This window comes from Xyrauchen texanus, chromosome 33 (assembly GCF_025860055.1).
Source record: "Xyrauchen texanus isolate HMW12.3.18 chromosome 33, RBS_HiC_50CHRs, whole genome shotgun sequence".
Lineage (NCBI taxonomy): Eukaryota > Metazoa > Chordata > Actinopteri > Cypriniformes > Catostomidae > Xyrauchen > Xyrauchen texanus.
Window position 1 is genome coordinate 35183574 of NC_068308.1, and position 13560 is coordinate 35197133.

At 34.8% G+C, this 13560-nt stretch overlaps 1 protein-coding gene across 1 annotated transcript in view; it reads left to right on the plus strand.

Moving 5' to 3' along the window:
- The window catches only part of LOC127626438 (cadherin-18-like), a 139809-nt gene that overhangs the window by 43927 nt on the left and 82322 nt on the right, over positions 1 to 13560 (plus strand). The window contains exon 3 of the mRNA XM_052102208.1: positions 7702 to 7996. Coding sequence (XP_051958168.1) covers positions 7702 to 7996 — 295 coding nt within the window. The remainder of the gene's footprint in view (positions 1 to 7701; positions 7997 to 13560) is intronic.

The following is a 13560-nucleotide window of genomic DNA, read 5'->3' on the forward strand; positions in this document are numbered from 1 at the left end:
GCTAATACAACTATTTCTAAAGGTATGCTCTCTCTCCAAAGCATACAGGCACGAGTAAAGAGATCTCATTCAGTTCCATTCTGTGTCATTTGAGCCATCATTGAGTCATGATGTCATGTACTTGGCACCATCTCCTGGTTGCCATATTATATAATTAGAGTGAACGATCCTCTCTGCCCATATTTGGATGACTTCCACCTCTGGTTGCAGCAATCTCAATCCTAATATGATTGGTTTAGCATTAAGTGACGCTTAACAACGTACTATATTGTTCCCGATTAAGTAATCTGATCCAGGAAAGCTACGTGTTTTAAGCCAGATAGCACATTATGTTCTGGGTGCACTTTGTGCTTCATGTGGATCATGTATTATTAATGCATCCAATTGTGTGTGGGCTCGTTTTAACAGGAATCCCTTATTCTAAGTAATGGTGTGTGATATTTTATGTTCTGTTGCCTTATAAGCAAAATATGTTTGTAACTAACATTCATGTCAAAGGCATTTACCTTGCTATAACTTGCTTTATTTTTGTCTCGGAGTAAATAAATTGGGCTGGTTGTATTCTACGCTTTGAGAGCTTTCCAAAGACATATGACAAATGGCTATTTAATCAGTTTTATGTTTTTACCGATTACAATATTATTTGCAGTGCAACGTTATTAATCATATATCAAAACGAAACACTTCTGATTTGTCTGCAAATTTCAAAGCACTTGTTCAGTTTTGGTTATAATGCCTACAAGCCTTGTAAATGTACAGCTTCTAAGCTTTAAAACAGTACCTATTTTGTGTTGGTCAAGACTGAAGTTTTTAATATTTATTTATTTAAAACAATGTTTGGTGGGCTAATCCAAGCTTAAAGGGCTAAAGGATTTTTACATATTTTAACTTGAAAACAAGACAAAAATAGTGATTAAAAAAAGATCAGAGGATAACAGACCCTTTGAAACAGTCTCTTGTTAAGAGAGCTGGTTTCATCTAAGAGACATTTCATCTCAAAGGACACATTGTTCTCCATGTCACACTTGCTTGCCTTTTAATGGCCTGAAATTGGAATGGCCTTTTTTACTTCCTTTGTTTGGAGGGCTTGACATCTTTGTATTTGATACAGTGTTATAGACTGGATTCCGTCTTATATGTGGCACTTAAATTTAATTAATAAAGTTAATAAAATGCACCCTGGTATCACTTCAAGAATGATTGCCCACCCTCTCTGGTCTCAGCTCCATTGACCTAATGCCACTTTTATTTCCCGCCATTAGTAAGGGCTTGACTGAGCGTCACTGGAGCCAGTGCTGAGACAGAGTGTGATATATTATCTTGTGCCCAGTTAAGTCAGTGGCCAAATTAGAAGCCTGACTGCAGGTTAAGTGAAATTTATGTTCCCTTGTGGAGCAGGGACCAGATTTGAAAGCAGCAGAAGCGGAGTGTAAGAATGGGTTGAACTCTACAGTCCTAAAGGTAAAGCATTTGGGATTTTGCAATGAACACTGTTAATTTGTCATGGGGTGAATGTGTAATCCCAATAGTGCCCAATGCCATAACTGGAACAGGTGCAGAAAGTAAATTACACAAACTGTAAAAAACGAAATGCATTCGTAACTCTTTCTTGAATTTTCTTTATCAGTATTTATGTCCATAAAACAAAATATTTTTTTTGAAAAACAAAATTTGTAAGCTTTTAAGATTTGTTTTCAGAGAATATATCTGATAGATAATACTGTATTAAATTGACTAAATTCACAAAATTGTATTAGATATATGTTTAAAACAAGAAAAACAAAATAATTTCCAATGGGGTAATTAATTAAATTGAATTTAAACCTGTTTAAGAGAATATTAAATTACATTAAAATTGGTAATTTTTGGTAAATATTTTTAGAGAATACATATTGGATGAAGTTTATTTTTCTTTTTTATCTTGTTAGTAAATTTATCTTAAGGATGATTTTATCTATCTATCTATCTATCTAGCTATCTGTCTGTCGTTCTATCTATCATTCTATCGACTGTCTGTCTGTCTGTCTATCTGTATAATATATACAGTATATAGATATATAATTAAATGCATATATTATGCATATATTAATATAATAAAAGTTTTTTTTTTTTTTTTTAATCTAGTATTGAGTTAAGTCTATCATATATATATAGATGTCTTTACTGACAAAAATACTTGTTTTATTTTTTTGCAGTTTGCTTGTTTTAAGCATAAACCTTATTAAATGGATTAAATTTATGAACTACTTGAGTTATATTAATTACTTATATTTTTTCTTTATATGATTTTTGGAGCTGCAAAGTCCATTCACTTGCATTGTAAGGAACAGCATAGCTGATATATTCTACTGAAAATCTTTGTTTGTTATAAATATGTTATGTATTTTATTTTTCTTCATTTTCTAACTTGTTTTAAGCATAAATCTCTCAATTTTGTTAGTCTTAGTAAATTTATCTTAGGGATGTTTGATTAAAATCATTGGGGAAAAAAATCTCAAACAACATACACTTATATTAAAGATACATTTTTGAAAATTTGTCGATAAACACAAGTTAAACCATAAATTAGTTTTTGGTTTGTCATTAATAAAAAAAGTACTATCAATAAAATATTAATGAATAAGTATTTTATTTTAAGCTACTTTGATAAAAAAAAAAAGGTGGTACTTTGTTGGGTTGCCACTTGATTTTCAAAGCAAAATATGGGTTTTAAGGCAATTTTGTTTTTATTTTGGACCTTTGCATATTTTTTACTTTGATGTTTGAGGAGCATAAGAGCATTAGTTATAAAGAAGATAATGTTTTTATATATATACATATTTTACAGCCTTCTAGTATAAAGTCTCATTAACTTGCACTGACTCTATTCTGATTGGAGAGGCAGTAGCTTCAGTCTGAGCTCTGACCCTTCAACTAATTACTGACTGCTTGCATGTGTACTGTTTACAGACAGAACGTACAGTTCACTCACACAGTTTGTAATCAGCTCCCGCTTTCCTTTAATAATGAATTCATTTGATCAGCAATGTTTGTATTTCCACCAGCCATGGTTTGTACATTCCATGGCCTCAAACAGTCACATAACACAGCAACACATGATTTTTCACCCCTTTGTGCGATTCTTTGATTGAAGTGTCGGATGTCGTTAGCATTGTTTTTCTCTGGTAATTTCCATCGCCTGGGCTGCAAAGAAAATAATGTGGCCTTGTAATACTTTTTCATAAACTTGAAACTTAAGTATCAGTAACTGAGATCTTGCTTGATAGCTGTTAATGTGTTTAGAGTCTTTCTTGCATGGCACACAATAGGATATATAAGGCAGAATGGTTGCATCAATGACCGTTGACTTTCACGGCAACTTTCATTCTTCCATTCAACATATCCTTGTGTGTTACAAGGAAGAAAGTCACATGGGTTTGGAATGACATGAGGTTCTGTAAATAATGGCAGAATTGTCATTTTTGGGTGAACTGTCCCTTTAAGTTCTTGAGAAGTATCTAAATGTTTTTGTTTACTTTAATCTGTGGTCGTTAAGATTGAGAGGATCAGAATACAGCACACTGGAAAGTGTAAAAAAAAAAAAAAAACCCCAGGAGAACTGGGGTTTCAGCGTGTTGCGTTCTGTCAATGTTTTGACTTATCATAAAACCAATGAGCCTTGGGGCACCATGCATTGAGCATACAGCTGAGACACCAGCACACTGGTTTTCCATGGGTTAAGACTGGGTTGTGTCTTCCTGAAATGTGAACTGTTCTTGTCACTGTTCTTTGCTTCAACAAAGACAGTATTTTCATGTATTGCTCATGCAGGGCTGGACTGGGAAGAGAAATTGGCCCGGTATTTTACATAGCTGTTCTTTTCTACATATCGCAGCACCGTTTTGTGGTCCGTTGTGCATAACGTGGCGGCTCATTTTAGCTTTTCGCGGCCGACCCCTGGCCTGCTCGGTTCTCCCGATGGCCAGTCCGCCCCTGATCGGCCCCAAAGTGCGTCGGCCCACCGGGAAAATGCCCGGTATGCCTGATTACCAGTCCAGCCCTGTTGACATGATAGCTTTGTGTAGGTAACAGTCAGAAATGTACAATAAGTCAATCACTGACAATATTTGCTTCCAATGATCTGTTAAGCGGAGTCAACTCAAGAACCGGATCAGTCTGATTTGTGATTTTTTGGTTAAAGAAGATCCAACTCAAAAGAACAAATTAATTCAAGTTTTACAGACTAATTTTAAGATACTTTTATAGTGCTTTTGCATCCCATATAAAGTCATTTTGTGGTGCTTCTATGACACTTTATGCTCGTGTGCTCTCTAGGATTTGTACCCCGGTCCTTTGTTTCACAAGTACAATGCTCTGTCAGTTGAGCTGCCTCCAAATTTGATTGTGCTCGAACAAGCTTGCAAATGTAGTTGGTTATGTAATGCAAATGTTAAAATGTATCGCCTTACAAGTCTTGTGCAATAGTAAAAAGGTGTAATTGAAGATTTGCAATATATGAATGAAATCATGACTCCAGTCATATCAGTAACCGCACATGGGGGCAAAGCAAGGCAAGGCAAGTTTATTTATATAGCACATTTCATACACAATTGCAATTCAAAATGCTTTACATATAATCTTAAAGAAAATACAAGATACATAAAAAAAAAATTAAGATCATGATATAAGAATAAAAAGTTATATTCACATTGAGAAAAAGTTGTATAAAAATAAAGTAATAAGAATAAAATAGCATAAAATAGCATAAAAATCAGGAGAACAGGTATTAAGAAAAAAGCTGAGAACATGAAATTATCCAAATCATTATTGAATTTCTTTTCCTTTAATTTCAGTCTCATTGGCAGATCTCAGTATACCCATGATCAACCAATATCTACACTGTGTATATAAAACAAGAAAATAAAATAAAAATGAATATCTAATCTGAACTAAAAGAATCTGCTATCTATCTTTTCCTAAACTCGGGGCGCCCCTGTCTGAGAGGAGACACCAAGAGAGACACCAAGAGAGAGGAGGTTTTCCCATTCGAAGTCTGCAGATGTCTCCGATGCGAAGGACATCCTCACATTCTAATCAAGATATCACTACATTAGAATCACATGTTTAGCCAAATACTACTCACTTAATTTCAGTAACCATCCTGTTATTGGACACTTTCACTCATTGATTAAAGTAATCATGGCTGACTGTGAATACAACATTTCTACAATGGCATCTGAAAATGAAAACTAATAATTTTAATTGATGCTGCATCCAAGCCACTAGGTGTCAGTGTATAAGTGACACATAAGAGACCTGTCTCCATATGTGTTCCATTGAAGAAAGTGTTACTGTTTCCCAAATGCATCGTTAGCCAACTGGTTGCGAATTCCATTATTGCCAGCATAGTTCAACGATTTGGTTTTTCCCAAAAATGTAGTTCCAACGAACATTTGCAAACTCCACCAAAAATTTGTGGTTGGAACTGCTGCTCTCCACCTGTGGCTAGAGGCATATTTCCATGTTAGTTTGCTGTGTGGACATCATTTAACTTCACTGAGGCTTCTGTATATGTTATTCCATATATATATTTATTCTGTCAATCCTTTTTTTTTTTTGGCAGAAAGCGTAGTTCTGAAACGTCACGTAAACTCAAGTGCAAGGGATTAAGCGCTGTTAAGAGAAAGCACTTTATCACGTGGTTTCAATCGGAAAGAACAGCTTTTATGTGTTTGTTAAGGCTTCACGAACATTAATATGTTTAAAAAATGCACATCTGCATTTGTTCAAGTGAAGCCTAGTGTAGAGGGAAAACCCCACTATTGCAGCGCAATGCAACTGTTGCATTGCAACCTGTTGCCGCTTTCATATCTTCAGCAGCTTTCTCGCATTAAAAGGCTTTCTGGTGTACGTGTAAATTAGCTATATTAATTTAATATTTGCAGAAGTTATTACTCCACCCCCTGCGTAACGTCATTAACAACAGCTCAACCAACGTGTTTCTATTTATGGATGTGTGACATAGTTACTACAGTTTAGGGAAACAGTCATCACTAGCTAGTTAATTTCTCTAATGATGCATCGTACTATGGTGATTAAGCAGTGAGTTACATCGTTGTATGAGAATCACACCCCAGAATAGGAGTGACATGAGGGTTAGTAAATTAAGAAAATAAGAAATTTTAAGTGAACTATCCCTTTAAATATAATTTAGTGCATCTAAAGGACACAAACACCAGTTAGGGATTCCCCATCTCCCATGGTGTAGTTTGTTTTCATATGGACTCTTTTTCAGGTTCCCTTAGAGAATTAACTGTAAGTCTTAACAGTGCTGATTGCAAATGATGGTTTAAGTGTTGTCTGCTGGGACCACAATGCTGAGATTTCCGAAGCATTTTTTGACATGCATTTTTCACAAGCTTTAACTGAGATGGCAGCCATTGGCAAGAGATCTGTGAATATTCTCCTTCTATTAATTAAGAGTGAATCATGATTTCCTCTCTCTCTCTGTCTATGGGACTATTTACATTTAGTCACTTCCAAGGAGTTCTCTCTGCACAGCAAAAAACCCAGGTGGAAAAACTCTACAGAATATACTCCAATATTCAAGATTTTTTCATCTTATTCAGTATTTTTTATTTAGATTTTTTTTAATGTTTCTTTTAGATATTCTTACTGGAAAAACAAGGCAAAAGAGGCTAATTAAAAACGAATCACATGTTGTGTGGATATGTACATTCCATTTTCACTTTGACCAAATAAACGTGTCTATGTTCTACTTTCCCACATAACTTGTATTCTTCTTATATCGGATTGCTATCCATCTCAAATGAGTCTTTGAGGGTATTTACACTTGTTCTTTTGACCCCTTGAAGGACATTTATCTGTCCGGGCGGCTGTGGCTCAGTTGGTAGAGCGGGTCGGCCACTAATCGTAGGGTTTGTGGTTCGAATCTCGGCCCACATGATTCCATATGCCGAAGTGTCCTTGGGCAAGACACTGAACCCCAAGTTGCTCCCAATGGCAGGCTAGCACATTACATAGCAGCTCTGCCAGCATTGGTGTATGAATGTGTTTGAATACTGTTAAGGCTTAAAAAGGCGCTATATAAGTGCAGACCATTAAAAAAAAAAAACATTATAAAAAAATACACAAAGAAAAAACTGTATCACTTTACATACAATAATGTTGCATTTGTTGACACTAGTTAACAACATTACAAGAAGTGACGATGAACAATACTTATTACATCATATAGTAATATTTTATTAATCAAAAGTTGTATATGTACTAATTAATTAATGCACTATGAACTAACATGAACAATGAACAATAGTATTTTATATTAACTAACATTAATAAATATCAATGCTTTAACAAATATATTGTTAATTTTTGTTCATGATACCTAATGCATCAACTAATGTTAACCAATGGAACCTAATTGTTTTACCATAAAAAACATTTACAAATTATTTTTGCAGTCTTTACAAACTTGTTTCAAAACAATCATTATTTTTGCAATGTGGTTTGGTGCTGCTAGTGGTGAATAAATTACGCACTGTACCTTTAAGCATCTTCATGCCGACATGGAACTAATAAAGTAAATAAACTGTTTCTAGCTCAAGGGTTTGTGGGGAATTACGTGCTAAATGAGGCTTGATTATTGAATGTGTTGATTCATATCAGTCGTCACACACCTGTTTTTGTCTCTCATTTCAGCTTCATTCAAATTCAGACAAAGGTGATGGCTCGGTACAGTACATCCTGAGTGGTGAAGGTGCGGGGACTATCTTCATCATCAACGAGGTTACGGGTGACATCCACGCCACCAAGAGTCTAGACCGTGAAAAGAAGTCACATTATGTTCTTCATGCGCAAGCCATCGACCGCAACACCAACAAACCCCTGGAGCCGGAGTCAGAGTTCATTATCAAAGTTCAGGATATTAACGACAACGCTCCCAAATTCCCCGATGGACCTTTTGTCACATCTGTACCTGAGATGTCAGAAGTTGGTGAGATTATCTTGTTTTTCTGTAATGTGTTATGGCAAGCATCACTATTACCAGTTTGTTTAGGGATTTGAACAAACCCATAACCCTAAATATTAAACTTTGGTTCCTAACTCTATCACTGAAATAAAAATTGGAGTTTTGTGTCTTTTATATGCTAGTGTACTCCTAAACATTGCTATTTCATATTTCAGTCATTAAAATCCATATATATATTTAACACAATCTTTGTTACAGTAGTTCAAAATGCAGTGCCCATACAGGTACTAAATTGTCATCAGTAAACCTTCATTAACATGTGAGGTGTTTAAACTTTAGATTTTGTACAGTAAAATATGAACAAATAATTAATAAAGATAGTAAAAGTATGTTTGCATACATTAACAAACAAACAGTATATTTGTGGCTTTTACAGAACTTAGTTACTAATTAGCTGAACATTAATAATTAATTAGTAAATATGAATAGTGTTTGAAGTGGTGAAAAATACTAATCATTTCTGAAAACATTTAAAGATACATGTAAGCATTAAAATATACATTAATAAATGATCTGCTCATCATTATGTAACATTTGTAAAATAATAATAATAAATAAATAAATAAAACATTTGTTAATAAGTGTAAATCCATATATGAATGAAAGCCTTATAACATTTGTAACTATTTGAAATTATATTAACTAATGATCTATTAAGAATTATGTAATGTTAGTTAAATTCATTAGTTAACAAGTGCATGATATCATATTTCTAACTATTTGAAAATACTGTACATTAACTACTGATCTGTTAATCATTAACGAAAGTTAAGTGTTACAATTAAAAAGGATTTCAATAGTAAATATGTCAAAGAAAAGATTTGCTCACAAAATATTTATTGAGTCTATACTATTAGGAAGTCCACACCCATTTTATTGAACGTTTCTCTCAGGAAGAATGGATTGCATCCATTTCAACACTCCAGTAGAAGAGTTATGTACCTGTCTTAAATGTTTATGTCAAGTTTGGGTGTTTCGGTTCATTCCTGTCAATGGAAGATGTTGTGGCGATATGTACAAATTTGAAAATTTAAATAGCTTTTCAGAGAACATAGCTGTCAAAAGCGTATTATAACCAGAGGCATGTACTGCTGCAAACTTATAAGCTGTCACCATCTGAGATCCATCACTTCTAATTCAAATCTCATAGCTTCACTTCGTTCCCAAGTCAAATGGATTTTCTCTATGTACCCCATGGCTTCTATCCTCTTGTTATGTGTTTTTCGGCTCGAGTTCCCTCAGGAACTCAAAAGCTCTCAGAGAGCACTATGTGTCCCTGCACGCATCACGCATTCACCGAAATTATCCATTTCCATGAAGAGACAGAAAAAGAAATGGTAGAAAGAAAGAGATATTTCTTAGATGAATGTTTCTCTTGCAAGCTCTTCCTCATTCAACTTCCATCCCACGCACAGTTTTACCGCACTGATGTCATAGACAGTCCTACAAGGACGGGTCAAAATGAAAAGATTTATTTGGTCTGATATGTACAGGTATGTCATTGTGATTTAATCGTGATTGGTGCCACTCTTTTTCGATGTTAAAATCTTTCTCCTATCCCAGCTTAATATGCAGAGACACAATAAGTAAGCCATTTGTAGGATGATTTCCTGAAAAATGTAAACCCAGTGGAAATGTATCAACACTACAAGTCAACCTTATGCCCTGGCATAGCCTTAATGGAACTCTGCCTTCCTTTTTTAAGTGAAATATTCAGTTAATTGCTGCTGTTTGTATCTATATGTAATCTCAGCTATATAAAGTAACATTTGAAATTGACTTGACTTGAATTGACTATCAACATATTTGTATAGTTTGAAACACATCTCGGTGACTAATGTGTCCTTAAAGTTGAGAAGTATGGTGGCCGAGAAGTGCACAACACAACCAAATTAGCAAAAAAATTATGAACTGAAAACAACAAAATAAGCCACAACACAACAAAGTTAGCAACAACACATTGACATAAAGCCTCAACACAATTAAATAAGCCACAGCACAACAAAATTAGCCACAACAATTAAATAAAGGCACAATGAAATTAGCCACAACACAACAAAATAAAACAACAACAAAACACATTAAACTACAACACAATGAAATAAAGTCACAGCACAACTAAATAGTCACAACATAACAAAATAAAGCCACAACAAAATAAAGCCACAATGAAATAAATCCACATCACAATTTAATAAAGCCACAACACAACAACAATGAACTAAAGCCACAACACAATTAAATAAAGCCACAACACAATTAAATAAAGCCACATCACAATTTAATAAAGCCACAACAACAAAATAAGCCACAAAACAACAAAATAAGCCACAACAACAGTGAACTAAAGCCACAACACAATGAACTAAAGCCACAACACAATTAAATAAAGCCACATCACAATTTAATAAAGCCACAACACAACAAAATAAGCCACAACAACAAAATAAGCCACAACAATGAAATAAATCCACAACACAATGAACTAAATCCACAACACAACAAAATAAGCCACAACAACAAACAATAAAGCCAAAGCACAATGAAATAAAGCCATATCACAACAAAATAAGTCCCAACACAATGAAGTAAAGCCATAGCACTATTAAATAGTCACAACACAGATAAATAAAGCCACAGCATAACAAAATAAGCCACAACACAACTAAATCAAGCCACAACACAACTAAATAAACTACAACACAATGAAATAAAGTCACAACACAACTAAATCAAGCCACAACACAACTAAATAAAGCCAAAGCACAATGAAATAAAGCCACAGCACATTAAAATAAGCCACAACACAATGAAATAAAGCCACGACTCAACAAAATAAATCCACAACATAACAAACTATAGCCAGCCAGCATACAGCCCATATTCACTGGAGCATAATCCTTATAAGAGCTGCCAGTATGCAAGAATAGTTGCACATACTGTAATGTCATTCTCGCATCATTGTAAATGTTGTTTATTGTTTATTTAGGTCCCCATTTGCTGTTCCCATAGCTTACATTTACATTTATGCATTTGGCAGATACTTTTATCCAAAGCGACTTACAGTGCACTTATTACAGGGACAATCCCCCCCGGAGCAACCTGGAGTTAAGTCCCTTGCTCAAGGACACAATGGTGGTGGCTGTGGGGATCGAACCAGCGACCTTCTGATTAACAGTTATGTGCTTTAGCCCACTACGCCACCACCACATTTTGAAGGAGTGTGTTATTGCCTGGCTGATGTCCATTACTGTTGGCAATTCATGAACAAAGTGGGTTAAAAATCCCAATTATAGATTTTGGAGAACACGCTGTTGTTCAATTGATATGTTAGAGCTGTCCCGTCTACTTGACCAACACAGATTAGTTTTCTTTGTAATGTCGCTCTGCCTTTATTGGAAATCACCCTGATCTGATAGAAGCTCTTACTCATAAAAATACAATTCAAATATTTGAAAACCAGATGGATCCGGTGTATTGGGTTTGAGTTCTGTAAAAATTTTAATTGCACAAGCAAAGAGTGTTTTCCCTCTCCCATTTCTGAATATTGCTGTAAGGGAACAGTATGTGTGTTAGGAATTAAATTAAACTGTCCATATGCCCAATTATAATGGAATTAGTTGCGTTCGACAACCATTATAAGAAAGATAAAGGACAAATAATTGGATTATTTGTCTGAATAAAATTCTCCACCATTAAAACTGTAATACAATGTCTCGTTGTATGCGCTCATAATTTATATTTTAAGGAATAAGCTTTAATAAGGAATGATGATTAATTCACTTACTGGAGTAATATTGTTCTCATGGCTTATTGAAAATAAAGTCACAAATATTTTAGGTATAGTTTTAGGTTTTTAGATCTTTGAAAAAAATAAAGTGACAAGATTATTTATCAAAATATACCACAGTCAAATTATCTTTTAAATAACAAGACTTTATTGCTAACCTAAACATAAAAATTCTAACAGGTTGGTGAGTAAAGTGAAAGAGTGACTTGGATAGAAATGATCTATACAGAGAAAAGGAACTTTATGGAGTCTGTAGACAATGCCTCGAGAACCATTAATACTAAATTCAGTCGAACTCGATTTGCAATGGGGTACCCAAATTATATTAGAGAGACACCAGTACTTTCAGCAAAGTCTGGAGATGTACTTGGGTGTCATTGCATTTCCTTGTGTTGCTTGGTTCTTTGGCTCATTGTCGAAAGTTTGGGTGGTTATGTCGATGTTTTGGACATCTGTTACGATACGTGTATAGTTGTTGTCTTTTGCATTGATGGATGATTGCTTTGAAGCGAGGCCTTCCACAGAGAGGGCCGTCACGTGTGTGTGTTATAGTGCAGAGAAGAGAAGGGCTTCTTCTGAGGTTTATTCCGAGCCTTCCTGGACTTCTACATTGCACGGAGGCTGCTAGCAACGAGGGCCAAAGCGTGTAGTTGAAGAGGAGCACGGGGCAAGAGAAGAACTCAGAACTCAAACTCCACTGGGGGTTGTTCAAACTGGCCTTTAAACCCATTCGGTTTGTTCACACCCAGTGAGGCTCTAAGCCAATCAGAGGCGTTATTTCAGAGTCACATGGTCAATTTGTCTGTCATTTTCAAAGTTCATTTACAATCTTTTGTGTTAAGGTTTCTTAAAAATCCCAGCTCAAAATAGTACATGTTTTAACCATACATTTTATATCTTGGATACAACTGAATATATACAATTTCAAAGACAGTAAACATGAGGTGTTTTATCCTGAATAACTACCATTCGTAGTAAAAAATTACATGGATAATGCAAGATTAATCATCAATTTGTCATTCTAACTTGATTACAAATCACTACACATATTTTAAATGGTACATCAGTCGATAATCATTCAATTGTCAGTTATAGAAGTGATCACAGGTCATAAAGTCATTTTCAGAATTATCTAGCAATGCTAGGTATTGTGTACATTTTGAGGGTTAACTCAGCAAAATACTGTGACTTTGGGTGAAATGTTCCTGGATTAAGTTGAGATGTCCTGAGAGACACTTCATGTGTGCATTTGAAGTTATGAGCATTATTTTGTCCTCCTAAAGAAAAGCTCAACAGATCATATCTAGTCTGTTCAATCTCTGTGTCTTGAACAATGTTGATAGTCATGTGATACAGGAAATGTCAAAATTTTTACTTTCATGTGTTACTAAATTAATGAATCCAAGGGACTTCTTTTTTAGCTTCTGTTTGCAGAATACTGATCATAGAGGATGTCTCATGACTAATTTGGAGCCTAGAAAATTGGTTATTGTCCAGAATAAAGAGTCATAGAACTGCCGTTGTGATGTTCATTGTAATTCAGGAGGATCTGTGTCTTTTATTGTCCCTCTCCTCTGCCCTTGAACCAGTGGGTGTACTCTCTAGTAGATCAGTCCTCCAGTCATGTGAAAAATTTATCAGTCATGAGTTTTAACAAGTATGTGCTATCTGGACAAGTCTCTTTTGTTCCTTTTATTTCTGGACCATGCCAGACTTTAGGGAGCCATTTTGTTAGCTC